The 22,237-nt window shown below is 36.3% G+C and overlaps 1 protein-coding gene across 12 annotated transcripts in view; it reads left to right on the top strand.

Moving 5' to 3' along the window:
* The window catches only part of ANKRD28 (ankyrin repeat domain 28), a 200,663-nt gene that overhangs the window by 115,984 nt on the left and 62,442 nt on the right, over positions 1-22,237 (top strand). For 10 of the 12 annotated variants that reach the window (XM_023620897.2, XM_070238115.1, XM_023620895.2 and 7 more), the window contains one exon: positions 8,205-8,283. In XM_023620897.2, the coding sequence (XP_023476665.1) occupies positions 8,205-8,283 (79 nt within the window). Of the gene's footprint in view, positions 1-8,204; positions 8,284-16,608; positions 16,669-19,889; positions 20,060-22,237 lie in introns of those variants that run through there. The other 2 variants (XM_070238118.1, XM_014731852.3) reach the window with 2 other exon arrangements.

Consider the following 22,237-nt stretch of genomic DNA (forward strand, 5'->3'; position numbering starts at 1 on the left):
AGGCAGTTTCCTCATCTTTAAAAATAATGCATGCTGAACTATGCAGTAAGTTTGCAAAGTAAAACAGATGTGCCAGGTGCTTTGTGTAGTGCCTACAACAAAATAAAGATCTGTACGATTGCCCTCCTTTTCTGAGAAACTCTCCCCATTCCACATAGTTACTGTGAGAACTGCTATGTTGACACAGTATGACTTCACCTATTTTCACATGATCAGTACAGAAGTGAGCATCTAACCGCAGTTGAATCAATCAGAATACTGTTCTGGGCTTTTGGAATAAGAAGACGTCTCTTTGGGGTGCTGGGGTTCTAAAGTGAATCTCAGAATCTTTGATGGCTTTGTTTCCTACCATGAGGAAAAGTGGTGTTGGTGAAGACGAAAAAAAGAAGCTGATGCATGGGAAAACTGAAACAAAAAACAAGAGTCCTGAATGTTTCAAATGCTTGATTCCCGTTGTTCTTGTGGCCAGCCACACTCCTTTCTTATCTACATTTTGGTTGTTTGGTGCTCAGTTCCATGAGGTACTGCAGTGTGCTTCTAATAAATCCATTTTGCCTAAACTGGTCCAATTTAGGTTTCTGTCACTTGCACCCAGTAATGCTATCTAATACATGTATTCAGTAAATAGTAGCTGTTAAGGACAATAAGAGAATATAGACTCTACTTAATCTACTTAGTTGAAACACTTTTTACTTAAAGTTACATTGCTCTGCTAAATGCTGATGATTTTTCATATTATAATCTGAAACTTTAAAGTTCCACAGAGATTTTCAAAGTAGTCCTTGAGAGAAAATAATCATAGCATACAACTTAAAACTGGGTTTTGGTTTTTTTTTTATTGAGGTCATAATAGTTTATAACATTGTGAAATTTTAGTTGTACATAATTATTTGTCAGTTACCATATATATGTGTCCCTTTACCCCTTATGCCCACCCTCCAAACCTCTTCCCCTCTAGTAACCGCTAATCTGTTCTCTGTTTGTTCATTTATTTGTTTATCTTCCACATATGAGTGAAATCATACAGTGTTTGTCATTCTCTGTTTGGCTTATTTCGCTTAACATAATACCCTCAAGGGCCATCCATGTTGTTGTAAATGAGATGATTTTGTCTTTTTTATGGCTGAGTAGTATTCCATTGTGTGTGTGTATATATATGTATATATATATATACACACACACACACACACACACACACACACACACACTACTTCTTTATCCATTCATCAGTCAGTGGGCACTTGGGTTGCTTCCACGTCTTGGCCATTGTGAATTATGCTGCAGTGAACATAGGAATGCATAAGTCTCTGAATTGTTGATTTCAAGTTCTTCAATAAATACCCAGTAGTGGGATAGCTGGGTTGTATGGTATTTCTATTTTTAATTTTTTGAGAAATATTCATGCTGTTTTCCAAAGTGGGTGCACTATTTGTGAAGTCAGGCCACAAAATGTTTTGAGGGAAAATGATTAGTTTTAAGCAGACCATAATTCAACAGATAGTGGAGCATTGTAAATAGAGGCTGAATAATAAGTTAACAACACATACCCTCGAGCCCAACTGCCTGTGCTCGAATCCCAATTCTGCCACTTCCATATGATCTTAACCTTAAACCTTTCTGTGTCTTGATTTCCTTATCTTATTTTACAATAAGGACATACGTTCACTTCCTTAACCCTGTGAGGTAAAGTGCTTGGAGCAGCCCTAGCATAAAGTAAGCTCTAGATAAGTGTTAGTTGTTGTGATTACTAGTATTACTATTCATACTAAGGAGTTACAGCTAATATACATGAACAGTTTCAGTACCTGGACAAGGGCAAAATTATAGAATTGAGTCATTGCTATGAAGCTTGTGGTTGAATCCATGTAAGTGGATGAATTCTTAGAGTCTCTTAAGTCTTTCTCCTTGCACATATATTCTGTCTCACCTTCTTTTCACTTTATCATTTCTAACTTTTCACTTCCCTGTTTTCCTACCCTGTATATTTCCTCTTATCCAACCTGATCCTGAAATCTGCTTTGAGTTAAAGCTTCCCCAGAGAATGTTGAGAATGTACAAGTGCAGTTTTAGTTCCATGATTTGACTTAAGGCACTTCCCTTAGATCTCATCCTTTCCTGGCCTGTGCTTGGAGTCCACCATAGATTCCCTTCTTTCTCACAGCCTCATTCCCTAGTTTGTCTAACCTTGCTTCCCTGTGTTTTGTAGATTGCTTCTGGAGTTCGTCGTAACAAAACATATAAACTAAAGTGTAATTCAGGATGTTTCTGAACATCTGTTTTTAAACTTTATTTTGAAGAAATTATAGATAAACTGGAAATTACAGACATGGTACAGAGAGATGGTTGTGTATTCCCATCAACCAGATTTCTCCAATGGCAATATCTTATAGTGCATTATCAAAACCAGGAAATTGATATCGACACAATACAACTAATAAGGCTACAGGCATTTCTTGGGTTTCACCAGTTTTTGCATGCACTCATTTGGGGGAGGAGGGAATGTGGTGGTGGTAATGTCTTTGTGTATAATTCTTTGGCGTTTAGTCACATGTATAGGTTTGTATAACCACCACCATGTTCAAGATACAGAACTGTTACCTCACCACAAAGGAATTCCCTCGTGTCCCATCACTTGTGTAGCTGTTCTGTAATGCACCAGCCCAGTATATGTCTGTGGCCCAGCCCCAAAGTGGTTAGAAATCACTGGTCTTCTTTTTACCCATATAATGTGTGTCATCTTCAGTCTTTTGGGATAATTGTTCATAAGAGCTAAGGCTATTTTTTGTTTGTTTTTGTTTGAAGAGGGTGGGTAATTAATTTTTTGTAGTCCTAATCATATGCACAAAATATCTTTTCACAGTGCTTATATAAGAACTGTAAGAAAAATGTATTTACTTCAAAGTATATGATCAAAAGCTATGTGATCAAATGAGTTAAAATTTTTTATCTGAACCTCGTGTCTGTATTTAATAATTCCAGTTGGGATTATTTCGGAATGCTACATTGAGATGTAATATTTCTTTCTTTCTTTCTTTGCTGAGGGAGATTGGCCCTGAGCTAACATCCACTGCCAATCTTCCTCTTTTTGTATGTGAGCCGCTGCCACAGCATGGGCACTGACAGACGAGTGGTGTAGGTCGGTGCCCAGGAACCAACCCCAGGCCACCCAAGCAGAGCCTGCCAAACTTAACCACTAGGTCACCGGGGCTAGCCTGAGATGTAGTGATTTCTAAAAAAACTGACTTAATAGCTAAGAAACATTTTATTTTTTTTAAATGGACACTTGGTACTTGTGAAATGCCTCATGTGGGTAATTATTTTTAGGATTTTCATTAAAATGCTTTTCAGTTGACTGAAATATTATTTTTAATTTTTTTCTTTTACCTTTTGAAACATGTGCACGGTAATAATTCCAATCAGTACCACAGACCACAAATAGTGAAAAATAACTCTTTCTCACACTTCAAACCCTAGCCTGCCAGCTTTCTTCACCCAGAGGCAATCACTTTATTAATTTGAGCATCTTTCCTAAGGTATTTTATGCATGTTCAAGCCTAAGTTTGTGTAGACCCTTTGACATACAGTCATTCCAAGCCTGCATTTTTCATTTAACACTGTACTTTCGAGATCGTCCCATTGATAAGGAACATTGAGGTCTGCTTGTTACTTTAAATTGGAAGCATGGTGTGATATTGTGATTTAGAATAAGAAATATATATTTGGTCTTCCTGGTTCTGGCACAGAGGTCCTAAAACCCTCTCCTGTGAGGAGAGCAGTAAAGATGTCTTTTTTTTACGTTAATGAGGTGACTTTTAGAAAGCCCCAAAGAATGGGGACTGGTTGTCAGTGGAGCCAAGCGTGTGATTAGAGGTTTGGAACTTTGTTTCACCCACTGCTCCTCCACCTCCAGGGAGGGAAGAGAGGCTGGAGATTGAGTTCAGTTGCCAATAGCCAGTGATTTAATCAATCATGCCTACTTAACAAAACCTCCATAAAAACCTAAAAGGAGGAGGTTCAGAGAGCTTCCCAGTTAGTGAACCAGAAACGCTTACAAGTGCCATCGTGCCAGTCCCCAAAATCCTGAGGACAGAAGCTCCTTTGTTAGGGATCTGGCCCTGTATTTCTCTTCATCTGGCTGTTGATTCATATCCTCTAATGTTCTTTGTAAAAAACTGATAATCTAGTGAGTAAACTTTTTTCCGTAGTCCTGTGAGCCTCTCTAGCAAATTAATCGAACCCAAGGAAGGAGTCAGGGGAACCTCTGATTTATAGTCATTCAGTCAGAAATACAGGTACACACCCTGGACTTGCTATTGGCATCTGAAGGGGTGGGGGCAACAGTCTTATGAACGCTTAACCTATGAGATCTGATGCTATCTCCTGGTAGATAGTGTCAGAATTGAGTTGAATTGAGGGACACCCATCTGGTGTTGGCACATTGCTTGGATGTGTAGGGAAAAGACCCACACTTGGAGCTGGATGTAGAACTCTTTAACATGGTATGTCATATGGATGTACAACTAGAAGACCTCTCATCTGATAACATGCATAACTGGTAGTTGATAAGCTAATTGAAATCTGACCAAGGGAATCATAAAAAGTGATCTTTAAGCATTTCATGGTAACAGTGTGTATTTACCAGCCATGTTTTTTTGGAATTGGGCCAAAGCTTTTTCATTGACAATGTGGAGTCCACTGACAGGAGTTCAGTGTTATCTTGCTTGCATAGACTGTACCCCCAATGCATTATCTGTAACTCCCATTTTGGGTTTAACTGATAGGAAAATTTAGACACTTAAGACTCAAACTTAGGGCAAAACCTCTCCCTGTGTTTGCTGTTTGCCTTAGTGTTTCAGTTGTCTCAGCCATGCCTAATTGAACAGCACTTGTTTTTGGAGTAGCTGCCTTTATTGAGTCTATATAGTATTCAACCTAGTGATCATAGAAATAGTCTGCTTTTTTCATTCCTATTTCATCAGTTAATATTTAAATGATAGTTTAATATTTTTATTAAATATGTATTTAATATTTAATAACTGATATTATTTAAGTATTTAATATTTAAATAAATCACGTAGTTATGATTACAGGTACAATTAGCCTAAACAGTTGTGGTAACAAACACATGTTATCAAGGGTAACCCACTGGTGGGAACAAAAGTGCATGGGCTTATTAGTGGTAGCCTAATAGTCAAAATACATGGTGTGCCAAAGTCATTAGTTTTACTCAAGAAACACGAGAATATTGATTAATCATGTGAGTCACTTAAATGAAGATTGGTTAAGAGCTTCTTGTGTTTAATAATTTTAGATAACCATTCCCCTCTTGGTGGACATTTAAATTGTTTCTAGCATTCTGTTTTCTATGATGATCAATAAATATACTTAATCATTTTTTTTGCTTACATGTAAGAATATCTCCTCTAAAAAAAATTCCTAGAGGGGCCTGCCTGGTGATAGTGGTTGGGCTTGCGTGCTCTGCTTTGGCTGCCTGAGGTTCACAGATTTGGTTCCTGGGCTCAGACCTACACACTGCTCATCAAGCCATGCTGTGGTGGTGTCCCACATACAAAGTGGAGAAAGATTGGCACAGATGTTAGCCCAGGGACAATCTTCCACAAGCAAAAAGAGGAAGATTGGCAACAGATGTTAGCTCAGGGCCAATCTTGCTCACCAAAACAAAACAAAACAAAACAAAAGTTCCTTGAAATAGAATTAGTATATATAAGGGGATAGTCGTTTTTTCATTTTAGTAAATTTTGCTGAAGGGACTCTTAGATATTTTATTGCCTAATTTTTAATATTTAACTGTAGTAAATACAGTATGGTAGGTAAAATTTTTTCTTTTAACATTAACCAGTTTGTTTCGTTTTTCTTCTTCAATTTGATTTGTATAGAGGAGAGACTATATTCGTGAGTCATAAAATACATTAATAGAACTCAAAGTATTGAGTCATAGGATTCCAGACATCTCACACATGAATGACTCACTTTGTGTGTGTGTACTGTGTGTGTGGTTTATTCTGTGTAATAGATAATGTTTCCCAATTTGAATAGGTCTGATCGTATTTAAACACTAGGGAAGTTTACTGTGTTAATGATTAACACTGAAAAGCCTTAAGCCAAAGGTCTTTTCATTAAAATGACTAAATTAGGACTCAGCTTTGAATAAAGCCTGATACTGAGTGGTTCTGTGTTAGCTTTGTCAACAACTATTTCTTCAGTAATTTCTATGCAAAACATTCTGTTTTCTGGGGTATATACATTGGAATAAAAAACATGATCTGGTGGAACTTAATTGTGGTTAAAGAGACAAGAACTCTCAGCTTACTAAACAACATTAATAGCCACTATACCAGCCTCCATTTACTGGAGCACCTGTTACTATTGTAAGGAAAAAAACAGTATCAGAAATATATTAAAATTATATGAAGAAATGTATGAAGAGCCTGTGATAATTGTGTGTTACACTCATCTTTATAATACCTTTATATACTATAGCTAAGCTTTATTCATTGCCTGTGAATATATTTAACTCCTCTTTTGACTAGCAGTTTTTTCCTAATTTATCCGCGGTGGTCTAACTGTACTTTCTTAGAGTAATTGGGGTATTGCCAAACTAGAAAATTATTACATTGTAAAATAAATTTTTTCTTTTTTTAAATCTTGAAAGCTGTAATATTATTCTGATGCGGTAAGACACCCTAAAATATCATACCTATTTAAATATGAAGTTTATTTCTCTTAATAGTCTGGAAGTTAGTGGTCCAGGTTGAGGGGGGCAACCCTGCTCAGTAAGATCATTCCAGATCTTGTTGCTTGACAGTCTTCTAGGATATTGGCCTACCTCTGTATGATCAAAGCTGGCTCAGTTCAGATCAGCCTTCCAGCCCGTAGGAAATAAGAAAATATTAGTGCAACTCTAAAGTGGTCATCTTTTAAGTTGAAGATGACCTGAAAGTTGTACCTTTACTTCCACTCACAGACCATTGAATTACAATAAGTAGCAAAACTTCAAGGCAGGCTGGAAATATATTCTCTCGCTGGGTGGGTAAATAACTAGCTAAAACTGTATTCCTATGGGCAAAAGGAAAAATGGATAATGGAAAACAACTAACAATCTGTCACAAAGACCTGTATCCAAAAAATTGGATGTAAATTTCAAATAAGTATTTGTAAGTGAATGTCTTTCTCAGATGCAGCCAGGTCAGCAACACTCTGTTGTAACTTTAGATTAGGTATAAATATGAATTTAAAAATCCCTGTATTTGAGGGGCTGGCCCCGTGGCCGAGTGGTTAAGTTCGCGCGCTCTGCTGCATTCATTAGTTCGAATCCTGGGCGCGGACATGGCACTGCTCATCAGACCACACTGAGGCAGCGTCCCACATGCCACAACTAGAAGAACCCACAACGAAGAATACACAACTATGTACCGGGGGGCTTTGGGGAGAAAAAGGAAAAAATAAAATCTTTAAAAAAAAAAAAGAAAAAATCCCTGTATTTGAGTTAACCCTACGATTTGCTTCTCAAACTGAAGAATATTGGTGTTTGAGGGGAAGAGGTACACGAAGCCATGCATTAGGTGTAGCTTCTCTTCCTGGAGGAAAATTTGGAAGAATATGTATTTTTTATATATATTTACAAAGATAGGAATATATTTTAGAGCCAAAAATGAAATTGGCAGGAATTTAAGAAAAACTTTAAGATCGTTTTAAGGGATAATTTCAAATCCACAAAGATATTTTCTTTTTTTGCCATTATGGGTGCTCCTGTGCGAACATTTTGATAAGCAAACTTTTTGGTTTGTTAAGGTTTGTTTTATTTAGTTAGGTCAATAATTCTAAACTGTGGAAAATTGTGGAAATATATTGGTGGAGAAAAGTAGTATGAAGTAAAGAAAATTTGCCTGTGTATATCAACACAGACATCTTTATTCATAGAAAGTTTCAGAAGCTCTTTCTTTGTCACTTTGGATTTTTATTTTATTCTTCGCTGCACTTCATACCATTCTTTTAAGGCCAAAGTATTTTTATTAAGGTTTTTCTTCTCCCAGAAAGGAAATACTCTGTTAATGAGACTTGCATACTAAACTAGAGTTGTGGAAGTAGTAAGTTGGTAGTTAGTAATGATTTTTCTTTATTTAAAGTATATTAAAATTAACTTTATACTAAAACGTATGTTCCACCTTTCCTTCTTATCACAGGACAATGAAAAGAGAACTCCACTGCATGCTGCTGCCTATCTTGGAGACGCAGAAATCATTGAACTGCTTATTTTATCTGGTATGGTAAGCTCTATATGATAAGAGCACATCATGCATAATTTTGTCATAATTAACACTTAGCAAACTTAATTGACTATTTCTTCATATTTGTTTCATAAGCTGAAACTTATTTTTTCATTCTACAAATACTGATCTCATACCATGTGCCAAGTACCGTTCTGGTGCCTGGAGTACATTAGAGAGCAGAACAGAGATCACTGCCCTTGTGGAGCATATACTCTAATAAGAAATACAGGCTACAAATACAAGTAAATTTTACAGTATGTTAGAAGGTGATAAGTGCTGTGGAGAAACGAAAAAGTAGATCAGAATAATGGGATGGGATGAGCATTGTATAAGGTAGGGTATCACATAGAGTATTCATAGTAGGCCCCACTGACCACAGAGTTATTAGTAGATGATTACACTTCTTCATGGGCCGAGTGTTGGTAGCTCAGACCAAGTGCCACAGTGGAGGTGGTAAGAAATGGTATGATTGTAGATATATTTTGAAAGTGATGCCAACAAGATTTCTGTCTTTAAATAGGTTTTATCTAATTTTATTTGAGGGCCTGTAAAATACCTTTTAAGAAGTTGTACTTTATTTTTTAATTTCTTCCAAATTGCTTAAGACTTTACAACATGAAGTCATGGTAGAACTTTTGCTTGTAGAATAGCTCCTATTGTGGTCAAACTGCCTGCGGTCCTAAAACAGGCGGTCAAACAGAGCTTAGAGATATTTTTGTTGTAGCCACATTATTATAAGTGATATTTATTGGGAAAGGATGCACATGTTTGAGTTGTGCTTGTGTTGCCAGATTACATAGATATATGCATAATGTAATTGGAGAAATAGAATCATTCCTTTGATATTTGGGAGAAGAAGCGCTGAGAGAAATTTCTAATGAAGATCCCATTAAATAGTAGCCTACATAGAATTTTGCCATTATAAGTCCATAAAATTTTTTAAATCTGGTTTCTCATGATCATATAGAATTAAATATAGTTAAATATGGACCCAGCTAATAGTCTTATATTAGTTTCTTCATGAATAACTGATGCCCTTCCTTGAAGATGTCTGTTCCTCTATGGATGCTGGCTCACTGGTTTTCATCTGAAATTTTGTTACAGATAAGAACTAAGGAGGTTCAAGAGAAAAACCGTATTTCCTCTTAATTGAGACTTCTTCTTTAATAAAATGAATTGATGGGACACGGGTTTATATATGGAATTTCCTTTACAAATATTGTACAAGAAACAGTTTATGTTTTTATGTTAAGAAATAGTTTTGCTAGAAACAATGTATTTCAGTTAGTTTAATGTCCAGGACTTTGAGTAGCAATTCTGTGCATTTTTTATTTTATCGCAGAATTCTGTTCATTTACTTTCATTTTAGCATAAAGATTATTTGACTGGGCATGGGGTTTTTTTTCCCATTTTTAATTTTTTTATACCTGGGAGAAATTGTTCAAATGCTCAAAGTTTGACTTAATCCTTTCCTTTTAAAGTAAATGTTTGCATCAGGAATTCTTAGTTATAGAAAGTTGACTTCCTGGTCTTTCTCAGTATAGTCAGGTCAGCCTTATGAGTGTGATAGTGTCAGATATTGACTTTGAAATAAGCATTTGATAGAATGCTTAATTTCTTTTGAATAATTCAAATAAAAATCATGTATAAAATTAACCATCATAAATGTATAAAAAGCTATTTCAACTTGTCTTTGAAAAATACTTTTATTATTGTATTGTGTTTCATGACGTATAGCTCATGTAGCTATTTTTAAAAGGAAAAGTCAAGTTCCAAATTAATTGTTATTCACAGTTCTCAGAATAAAAAGTTAAGTTTTTACATTGACCTCAAACTGCTCCAGTCATTACCTCAAACATTACCTCCCTGCTCCAGATTTCTTCTGACTTCAATTTCTACTGCTCTCCTGTTGGCACACTGCTCTAATGCCACTGTCCTCCGTCCATCTCTGGGTCTTTGAACTGCTTTTTCCTTAGTCTCAAACCCTCTTTCCTCAGATAAACTACATGACTTACTCCCTCACTTTTTTCATGTCCTTGTCAAATGTCACCTCATCAGTGATGCTGTCCCTAATCACTGCCACCACTACCTTTTCCCCCTCTTCTGTGTTATCTTTTTTCGTAGTACTTATTGTTATCTGACATCCTTTTAAATTTTTACTTACTTATTTCCTTTAATTCTTTCTCTGCTAGAGTGTAGACTCCAAGAAGACAAGGATTTAGTCTGCTTTGCTCCATAACATTTTTATTCTCAGTGCCTAGAACAGTGTAGAATACATACTAGGTGCTGAGTGAGTACTGACTGAATGAATATATGATTACAGCAATGTAAGTTTAGGCTCTGTCTCCTTTACAGAAATTTGTTCACATTTTGGTCTTGGTTTCCCAAGTCTTTAGTGGAAGTAAGAATGGGAGCGGTGGGAATGGGGTCAAGAGTGTGGGATCGAATGGGATCGGGTAAATGGAAAGAAGGTCAGTGATTTGTTTCTTATGGATGCAACTCAAACTCTTCCTTAGACTTTCTCTTCAGACTGCCAACTATGCTCTAACTTAAGAAAAATAAGATAAATAGAAACTTGGATCCAAAATAATTAATTTCTGGGGCTGGCCCGGTGGCGCAGCGGTTAAGTTTGCACGTTCCATTTTAGTGGCCAGGGTTTGCCAGTTCGAATCCCAGGTGCGGACATGGCACTGCTTGTCAGGCCATGCTGTGGTAGGTGTCCCACATATAAAGTTAGAGGAAGATGGGCACAGATGTTAACTCAGGGCCAGTCTTCCTCAGCAAAAAGCAGAGAATTGGCAGCAGATGTTAGCTCAAGGCTAATCTTCCTCAAAAAAAAAATAATTACTTGGATTTAGAATAAAATGAGCTGGAATGATATCCAATGCTAAGTTACTACTAAACTAGAACATCAGTTTTCTACTTACAAATGAAAAAATAAATAAACCAGGCTTTATGTTGCCATGATAGGCACTGCAGATAGTGTAAGGAGCACAGGCTCTGTGGCCAAACAGATTTAGGTACAAATCCTGGCCCCACCTCTTAACCACCTCCATAATCTTTAGGAAGATCTTCAATCTCTCAGCCTCAACATCCTCCTCTGGAAAGTGGGAATAATATAAATTTTATAGGCTTTAAGAAGCAAATGAGATGTAGTTAAGACACTTAGAAAAGTATCTAGTACATAATAGATACTCAAAATTTGGGCTATTATTCTTTTAAGCAACCCTTCTCTCTTTTCCTCAACTTTATTTGGTCCTACCAAATAAGTTTTTGACGTCAGGAATTACCTTTTTTGTGATTTTTAGATAGACTTTCTTAAAAATTTTCCCTCCCCATTTCAAAATCCAGTCACATTCTGAAATGTTATACTGGAAGGAATGACTTAACTATGGGGGAAAAATGGAAATGAGTTTGTTTCCACAATCTAGAAAGACAAAAGTTGAAAGAAAATGAACTCTCTATTCTTTCTAGATGGAGCAAATGTATTCTTATTCAACAAATTCTAGAGTCAAAAAACAGCCTTTAAAGCTATATATAAGCATCTTAACTGAACAGGACCCCCAGTAGCTGAGCAAATAATGAAGGCTCATATAATTTTTGGGTAACAGAGCTCTAATACATAAGAAGATAAGGAGTCGTCATGAATGTGTTCCTAACTTTTAAAGTTGCCGCTATACAGGAAGACTTCCATAGCCTTCCATAAAAATAATACATAGTTGAGGAAGACTGAAACCTGAATCAGAAGGAATTTTAGTTTGATGGATTCTGCCATTTGCTGTAATTTTGTGTATATGAAATGGTTCATGCTGATTTTTTGTAAAAATAACAATTTTTAAAATACTTCTTCATTCATGTTATGTCAATTTAAAACTCCCATTAACTCTTTGAAAGTTGATTAGAACAGTTTTATAGAGGATATAGTAGGTAATTTAGAAATAAACAAGTATAAACAGTTGAATTCTAAGTATTAGAAATTCCAGAATAACAAACTAGTAAAAAACTAATTATATTCAAATTTTAGTTAAGAATTTTCAACAATAGATAGATCATCCAGACCAAAAATCAGTAAGGAAACATTGGACTTAAATTTACACATTAGAGCCAATGGACTTAACAGACATTTACAGAACATTCTATCCAACCACAGCAGAATCTCAGGCACACAGTGAACATTCTCCAGGATAGATCATGTTAGGCCACAAAACAAGTGCTCATAAATAAGATTGAAATCATATCAAGCATCTTTTCTAATCGCAATGATATGAAACTAGAAATCAATTAGAAGATAAGACTGAAAAATTCACAAATATGTGTGGATTAAACTGCTACTGAACAACCAGTGGGTTAAAGAAGAAATCAAAAGAGAAAGCAAAAAATATCTTGAGACAAATGAAAATGGAAATACAACATAGCAAAACCTATGGAATGCAACAAACGCAATTCTGAGAGAAGTTCATAGTATTAAATGCCTACATTAAGAAAAAAGAAAGAGCTCAAACAAACAACCTGACTTTTCGTCTCAAATAACTAGAAAAAGAAGGACAAGCCAAGCCTAAAGTTAGTAGAAGGAAGGAAGTGTAACAGAGATCAGAGTGGAAATAAATGAAATAAATAGACAATCGAGTCAATGAAACTAAGAGCTCAGTTTTCAAAAAGATAAACAAACCTTTAGCTAGACTTACCAAGAAGAGAACTCAAGTAAATAAAATGAGAAATGAAAGAGGAGACATTACAACTGATATAGAAATACAAAGAATCCTGAGACACTTCTGAAAATTTATATGCCAACAAATTGGACAAACCAGAAGAAATGGTTACATTCCCAGAAACATACAACCTACCAAGGCTGAATCGTGAAGAAATAGGAAATCTGAGCAGACCAGTTACTAGTAAGGAGGTTGAAATCTGTAGTCAAAAACCTCCCAACAAAGAAGAGTCTAGGATAGATGGTTTCCCTGGTGAATTCTCTCAGATTTGAAAGAATTAATACCAGTTCTTCTCAAACTCTTCCAAAAAATAGCAGAGGAAGGAACATTTCCAGACTTCTATTTTCTGAGGCCAGCATTACCCTGATAACAAAATCAGACAAGGATACTTCCAGAAAAGAAAATTGTAGACCAGTATTCCTGAAGAACATAGATGCAAAAATCCTCAACAAAATATTAGCAAATTGTATTCAACAATACGTTAAAAGGATCATACACCCTGATCAAGGGAGATTTATTCCAGGAATGCAAGAATGGTTAAACATCCATAAATCAGTAAATGTAATACACCACATTAACAAAATGAAGGATAAAAATCATATGGTCATCTCAATAGATGCAGAAAAAGCATTTGACAAAATTCAACCTCCATTCATGATAAAAACTCTCCACAAAGTGAGTATAGAGGGACTGTACCTCAACATAATAAAGGGCTTGTTTGACAAGTCCACAGCTAACATCATACTCAAAGGTGAAAAGTTGAAAGCTTTTCCTCTAAAATTGGGGACAAGACGAGGATACCTACTCTCATCATTTTTGTTGAACATAGACCTGATAGTCCTAGCCAGAGCAATTAGGCAATAAAAAGAAATTTAAAAGCATCCAAATTGGAAAGGCAGAAGTAAAACTGTCTCCTTTTTTTTTTTTTTGATTTGATTTTTCTTTTTTCTCCCAAAGACCCCTGGTACATAGTTGTGCATGTTTTTAGTTGTGGGTCCTTCTAGTTGTGGCATTGGGACGCTGCCTCAGCATGGCCTGATGAGCGGTGCCATGTCCGCGCCCAGGATTCGAGCTGGCCAAACCCTGGGCCGCCGGAGCGAAATGCGCGAACCCAACCACTTGGCCATAGGGTCGGCCCCAAAACTGTCTCATTTTGCAGATGACATGATATATACAGAAAACTGTAAAGACTCCATGAAAACACTGTTAGAACTAATAAACAAGTTCACTAAAATTGCAGGATACAAAATCAATATACAAGAATCTGCTCAAGTTTCCATACTCTAGTAATTAACTATCAGAAAGAGAAATTAAAAAAACAGTTCCGTTTACAATTTCATCAAAAAAGAGTAAAATACCTAGGAATAAGTTTAACCAAGGAGGTGAAAAATCTGTGCACTGAAAACTAAGACTTGGATGAAAGAAATTGAATAAGACACAGATAAATTGAAAGATATTCCATGCTCATAGATTGGAAGAATATTGTTAAAATATCTAAACTACCCAAAGCAGTCTACAGATTCATTGTAATCCCTATGAAAATTCCAATGGCATTTTTCACAAGTAGAAAAAACAATCCTAAAATTTGTGGGAATCGGCCAAGACCCTGAATAGCCAAAGCAATCTTGAGAAAGAACAACAAAGCTCCTGGAGGAATCATGCTTCCTGATTTCAAACTATGTTATAAACTTTAGTAATCAAAACAGTATGGTATTGGCGTGATAACAGACACAAAGATCAATGGAACAAAAAAGAACCAAGAAATAAACCCATGCATATATGGACAGTTAATTTGTGGCAAAGGAGCCAAGAACATACAATGGGGAAAGGACAGTCTCTTTCAATAAATGGTGTTGGGAAACTGAGCAGTCGCGTGCAAAACAATGAAACTGGACCACTGTCTTGCACCGTACAAAAAAATCAACTCAAAATGGTTTAAAGACTTGAACATAAGACCTGAAACCCATAAAACTCCTAGAAGAAAACATAAGGGATGATAAGCTCCGTGATATCAGTCTTGGTGGTGATCTTTTTGGATTTGACACCAAAAGCAAAGGCAACAAAAGCAGAAATAACAAGCGAGATTACATCAAACTAAAAGCTTCTGCACAGCAAGGAAACCAACAAAATGAAAAGGCAACCTGCCAAATGGGAGAATTATTGGCAAATCATATATCTGATAAAGAGTTGATATTTAAAATATATAAAGAACTCATACAACTCAGTAGCCATAAAAAAATGAAAAATTAGGCAGAGGAAGTGTCTGGCCTGGTGCTGGTGTAGTTAAGTTCACGCATTCCACTTTGGTGACCCAGGGTTCGCCAGTTCAGATCCTGGGGGCAGACCTGGCACTACTAGTCAAGCCACAGTGTAGCAGGCATCCCACACATAAAATGGAGGGAGATGAGCACAAGTGTTAGCTCAGGGCCAATCTTCCTCAACAAAAAGAGGAGGAGTGGTGGCAGATGTTATCTCAGGGCTAATCTTCCCCCCAAAAAAGAGAAAAAAATTGGGCAGAGGAATTGAAGAGATATTTTTCCATATAAGTTACACAGATGGCCAACAGGTACATGAAAAGGTGCTCAGCATCACTAATCATTAGGGAAATGCAAAGCAAAATCTCAATGAGATATCACCTTGCACTTGTTAGGATGGCTGTCATAAAAAAGATAAGCGATAAGTATTGGTGAGAATGTGGAGAAAAGGGAATCCTTGTGCGCTGTTGGTGGGAATGTAAATTGGTATAGACACCATGGAAAACAGTATGGAGGTTCCTCAAAAAGTTAAAAATGGAACTACCATATGATCCAGCAATTCCACTTCTGGATATATATTAAAAATGTGAGATCACTATCTCGAAGAGCTGTCTGCACTCCTATGTTCATTGCAGCATTAATCACAACAGCCAAGACATGGAAACAACCTAAGTGTCTTGTCAATGGATAGATAAAGAAGATGTAGTTTATACATAAAATGGAGTATTATTCAGCCATAAAAAAGGAGGAAATCCTGCCATTTGCACCAACATGGATAGACTTTGAGGGCATTATGCTAAATGAAATAAGTCATAGAAAGACAAATGACTCATGATCTCACTTAAATAGTGATTCATCGCTTAACAATCGGGATACATTCTGAGAGATAGGTTGTTAAGTGATGTCATCATTGTGCGAACATCATAGAGTGTACTTACAAGAATCTAGATGGTATATAGCCTACTTCACACCTAGGTTATATGGTACTAATCTTATGGGACCACCATCATATATGCGGTCTGTCATTGACCAAACATTGCTGTGTGGTGCATGACTGTATGTGGAATCTAAAAAAACCGAACTCATAGAAACAGAACAGATTGGTGGTTGCCAAAGGTGGCCGATGGGGGAAATGGGTAAAGACAGTCAAAAGGTACAAACTTCTAGCTATAAGATAAATTCTAGGGATGTAATGTTCAGTGTAGTGACTATAGTTAACAATACTGTATTGTATATTTTTAAATTACTAAGAGAGTAGATCTTAAAAGTTCTCATCACAAGGAAAAAATTTTTTAATTATGTGAGCTAATGGATGTTAACTAAACTTACTGTGGTAATCATTTTGCAATACAGATCTTCCTCGACTTTCGATGGGGTTACGTCCCGGTAAACGCATCCTAAGTTGAAAATATCGTAAGTCGAAAATGCATTTACTACACCTATCCTACCAAACCTCATAGCTTAGCCTAGTCTACCTTAAACGTGCTCAGAACACTTACATTAGCCTACAGTTGGGGAAAATCATCTAACACAAATCTGTTTTGTAATACTGTGTTGAATAGCTCAAGTAATTGAGTACTGTACTGATAGTGAAAAACAGAATAGTGGTATGTGTATCAGTTATTTACCCTCCTGATCCCATAACTGGGAGCTGCAGCTCACTGCCCCTGCCCAGCGTCACGAGAGAGTATAGTTCCACATATCACTAGTCTGAGGAGAGTTCAAAAAAGTGCAGTTTCTACTGAATGCACATCATTTTCACACCATTGTAAAGTGAAAAAATTGTATGTTGAACTATTGTCTGTCAGGGACTGTCTGTATATACATCGCACATCATTACATTGTATACATTAAATTAATACAATGTTAATGCCGATTATGTCTCAATAAAACTGGAGCGGAAAAAAGAATATCAATTAGAACAAGTCTTCAAAGAGTATATGTAGACTCTTGAAGTTCTGCAGTGGTGCTTCAGAGGTTCTACTTAATTTAGTTTGAATGCCATGGTTGTTGAGACCCAACTGATTTTCATACTCCTGATTTCAAATTCTGCATCAATCAAAACAACTTTATAATCATATTGAATGAATTTTTAATAAGTTTAGTTGTAAATTAGAATTGACACTAGTTGTTTGACCTGATCAATTCCCTAGATAAAGAAGAGAATTAAATACATGGAGAGAGAAGTGGACAACAAAATTAGGCTAATTTTTTCATAGTTAGTAGTGAAAACTGTTAGTGTAGAAAAGTTTAGGGTAGATTGCTCCTGCCCTTCATGTTAATTACCAGTGACATGTTACAATAGTGATTAGGTTAACCTTAACTGGTATAACCTTTAAAAAAGTAAGCAATGGGAAATAATCCCCATTTAGTTCTTGAATTATACAAGTCATGACATGCTTTAATAAAAACACACAGTGAGGTAGATGACTGTAATTTTATATTGTAAAAACTACTTTGGTATCCTAAAGTATTTCTCTAAAATGACAAATGAAGAATATAAAAAAGTCGAGATCATTCTATAGAGCCGTGTCCTCCCACGTTCGTGTTTCAGGTTTTGGTGGTTTCCTGACATCCTGCTGTTTTCCCGCTCACACACCCTGTCTTCATCCATAGCTTCTCTATTCCCAAGTTTTTTATTGTGATGTATCTCTTAGTTGAAATCATCAAGTTGTCTTGTTATTTATATCTTCACCAGGAGCTCATGACTGTCATATTTCCTGGTATCTTATTTATTTGAGACTATTGCCTTTTTTATTTGACTGAAGAGTAGATTGGCTAGTTATAAAATTTTTCATTCCTGCTTTTTCCTCTCAATTTTATAGATCTTACTCTAGTGTCTTCCAGCATTGAGTGAAAGTCTTGGATCAAGCTCTTCTCTGCTTACCATTTCTGTCGCCCCCGACCCCCACATACCACCCTCCACTACCATGGTCACATCTCCTCTGCCTAGATGCCTGTAGGATTCAATTCTTTGTCCCTGAAATTCACTACTAACTCCTTAGGCTAAATCTGTTGTTTATTTTTGCTGGGACGTAATGTGAATGTGCACTCTTAATTCTGAAATTCAGGGTTTTATTTCATTTATATCTTCTATTAAATCTTTGAATATTTTATTTCCATGTGTTTTTCTATCAGTAAGTTTTTCTACCATGTGTTTTTCTACTAAGTTGGATCTCTTTCATCTGTCTTTATCAGTTTTTCTCTGATTGTAATTTTGTGTTTTCCATTTGTTTTAGGTTGTTTCTTTATCCCTGCTAGGGTGGCCATAACAAAGTACCACAAATTGAGTGACTTAAATAACAGCACTTTATTTTCTCACGGTTCTGGATCTAGAAGTCTGAGATCAAGATGTTGGCAGGGTCAGCTCCTTTTGAAGGCTGTGAGGGAGGGATCTGTTCTGGGCCTTTCTCAGCTTGTAGGTGATCACCTGCTCCTTGTATCTTCCATCTGTACGTGTCTGTGTCCAAATTTCTTCTGCTTATAAGGATACCAGTTATATTGGATTAGAGCCCACCCTAATGACCTCATTTTAAGTTAACTACCTCTGTAAAGACCCTGTCTCCGTCTGAGGTACCCAGGTTAGGACTTCAACATATGAATTGCAGGGATAGGGGGATGGTAGGGACACAGTTTAACCCACAGTATTTGGTGCCCAACACCCTCTCAAGTGATACAATGTAGCACCTTTGTGGGTTTTTTTCTTCAGCATTTCAGGTGGAAAAGTGGAAATGGAATTGCCTTTTGTTCATTCCACTCCCAACCTGAAAACAGAATCTGAAGCTTTTGCCACTGCTTTTGGTAGGCAGCTGAAGGAAAGCATTATTTCCAGTTTGGGAAGAGTGGGGAAAGTACTTGGCTCCTGGCCCAGCTCACTGAGTATGAACTATCTCCTCAGTGGCTTAGGAGCAAAGAGGAGAACTATTCTTGGCAAATAGAAGTTTTAGAAAATAATTAGTGGGACTACTTATAATTATTACAAACACGTAGGAAAACAGAAATAACTTAATTGTATCTGCTCTCAAGTACTTAACGTAGATCAGAGATTGACAGCCTTTGTCTTAAAGGGCCAAACAGATACTCTCGCATCTACTCAACTCTAGTAACGTGAAATCTACATATTTAATACTTAAGTGAATAGGCGTAGCTATGTTGCAGTAAAACTGTATTTACAAAATAGGTGTCTGGCGCCTGTAATTTGAAGACACCCTGGCATAGATTATAAAGATAGAACCTCATCTATTTAGTGTTAAAAAGTTTAATAAAGTATTTAATAAGTATGAAATAACTCATTCTGAGTATTTCAAAATAGGATAGAATGTTATAACTGGAAATGGATCATAGAGATCATTTAGCACAACCCTTATTTTACTGATAACTGAGGTTCAGAAATTAAAGAATTGGCAGATCTTGGTGACTGATTAGATTAAGGAGAAAGCAGGTGAATTGATTATCTTGCAAAAAGAGACCTAGAATCAAATAGGATACTCCTGATTTGAGTGACTAACGTGTAGAACTCACTTTGCAGAAACAGGAGCTACCTATGTTGTTTCAACCTAGGGTCTGTCCTCCCTCACCCCCACCCCACCCCCCATACACACATAGGAGGCAGGGATTATGATTAACAAAATGAAAGGTCCAGGCTATGGGGTACAGCCCCAGGTCACACAGCCTGCTGGTTGCAGAGCCATTATTAGATCACAGGTCCTGCTCCTGGGCTCCTTCCACTAACCCCTGACTGCCTCCTCACACTTCCCGACCTCTCTTCAGCTGCATTGCTGTCTAGAGCCCAGAAGAGACTGATGTAAGTAAATCAGATTTTTTATTTTTTAAAATGAACTAGGCATTTATCTAATTCTGGAAATCTTACCTTAAATAACTTTTTTCTTTTAAAAACTATCATTTCAGTGTTTTGAATTATTGAATTATTAAATGAAAAGATTGGGTGAGAGGAAGCTGGTTATCTGGATTTTTCTATATAATCTGTGATATCAAGTGGATACAACCTTTTTGGGTGACCCTGCAGTTGATTTTTCTTGGTTTTCTTTCTCCTTTTAACATATCAGAAATCTAATCACATCTCTACTCTGGAAAGGTGAATATAATTTAGATATTTGATGTGGCGTACCTTCTGGCTGTTTATTTATCCTAAGGGAAAGCTCAGTTGATATACATAGATTTGTGAGAGAAGGGGAGTCTAGTAAAGAAAATATTTGATTATGCAATTGGGCATAACCATCTTGAGTTTAATGAGTTGTGCTCCTCCCATTTAGGAGGTTTTCTGTGAATGTTGATTTGCAATAGTCATCAGTGACATCCTTAAATTGCTATCTTTATTGTCTTCAGTTTCTCAGTAGTGCTTTCTCCTACCACAGGGTCTCCCAGTAACCTAACTCCAACAATTCAGATGGGACGGCTATTTTATATTCTTTGCAGTTTTAATGACTAGGAAGTAGAAAAGAAATTAATCTTCTCTTAGTGACTTAAGGTCATCCTTATAAACCACAAATATTATATACCCTGCCATGTGTAGAGCATGTGATGATGTCACCAGAGCTGTTATATTTGGTCTTATTTCTCTCTACAAAGACTGTTTTGTGTTTTAAATGGGTATGATTTCTTTCCTTTTTTCCTGTCTCCATCTTCACTGTTAGCCTTTGTGGCTTGTTTTCAGCTGTTGGACTAGTTACTTCACTCTGGAAATCTTTTCTGTTACTGGAATGGCTATAGTTCCTGTATATGAATATATAGCTAATTTTGGAGCTCTCTGTGTAGCACAGAAGTCTGGTTACTTTCACAGTTCACATGAGATGAGCTCTGGGAGCCTGGACATCTAAAGTGTGCTGCTGTGTTTGTTGCTCTTATGCCATTTTTTTATTTTATAGCCAACTGTTGCTCTTGTGATGTACATTGCTTTGCGATATTTGTTTGTAATATGTAAAGCACATACTAATTAACTGATGTAGCAGGGAAGATATTTGTTCTGTTGGTGCCCTTAGAGATAGTCCAACCGTTTCTCCTATACTTGACCTTTAATTTCCAAGGAATTAAAACATTTGATTAGTACTGTTAGAAGAAACACACGATTTAACAAAAGGTAAGGTGAGTGTCTCCTGAGAAGATTATGATCAGATGTCTAAAATCCCATTGTGCTGATCTTCCTGCAGATAAGTATCTTTAAACTCTGAAAAGAACAAGCCAAATTTTTTTATCAAATTGTCCGTTAGTAGCCAGTAGCAGTGTGATGTATCCTCAGTAAACCATTAGTGGATTCTTTGTTGTAGTCACTCGTTTTTTGATAAATTAACTTTGATTTTGTTGTTAAAAGCAAAGAGAAAGAAAGACTAATTAATTAATTATTGTAACTGAAAATGGAAGGAGAAGCCTGCAGAGTTTTTTACTTTGCGCTGCCAAATACGCCATGAAAATGAGGTTTTCTTCCTTCAGTTGTGTATCTGATAACTCATATCCAAAAGAAAGACAAAACTATCCTTACCCTCTTCCTAGTTACTTTACAATTTTTTCTTCTCACTTGAAGCCAAATTCTTGAAGTGTTTTTTGTGACCACTCCTTTTATTCCCTCTTAGATACATTTCATTTTTTCGAATAGGTAGTGTTTCAGTTTCATTTAAAAATTAAAATATGTATATATTTTAAAGGTACACAGAATACAGTGAAATTCCATTTCTACTCCAGCCCCCCGTTACCCAATTCTCATTGTACTCCATCACCAACACAAACACACAGGCAACCACTGTTATTAATGTCTTAGCATTCCTCCAGGGTTTCTTTATGCGTATGAAACAAATATGAATATAGATATTTATCTCTTCCTCCTTTTACATAAAAGTAAAGAATGCTATTCATACAGTTCTCGCTTACTGCTTTTTTCACTTTTTATGTCTCAAATCTTTATCAGTGCATAGAGATCCTCCTCATTTTTGAACAGCCACATTCTATTTCCTTGTTAATTAATATCTCG

This window comes from Equus caballus, chromosome 16, assembly GCF_041296265.1.
Source record: "Equus caballus isolate H_3958 breed thoroughbred chromosome 16, TB-T2T, whole genome shotgun sequence".
Taxonomy (NCBI): Eukaryota; Metazoa; Chordata; class Mammalia; order Perissodactyla; family Equidae; genus Equus; species Equus caballus.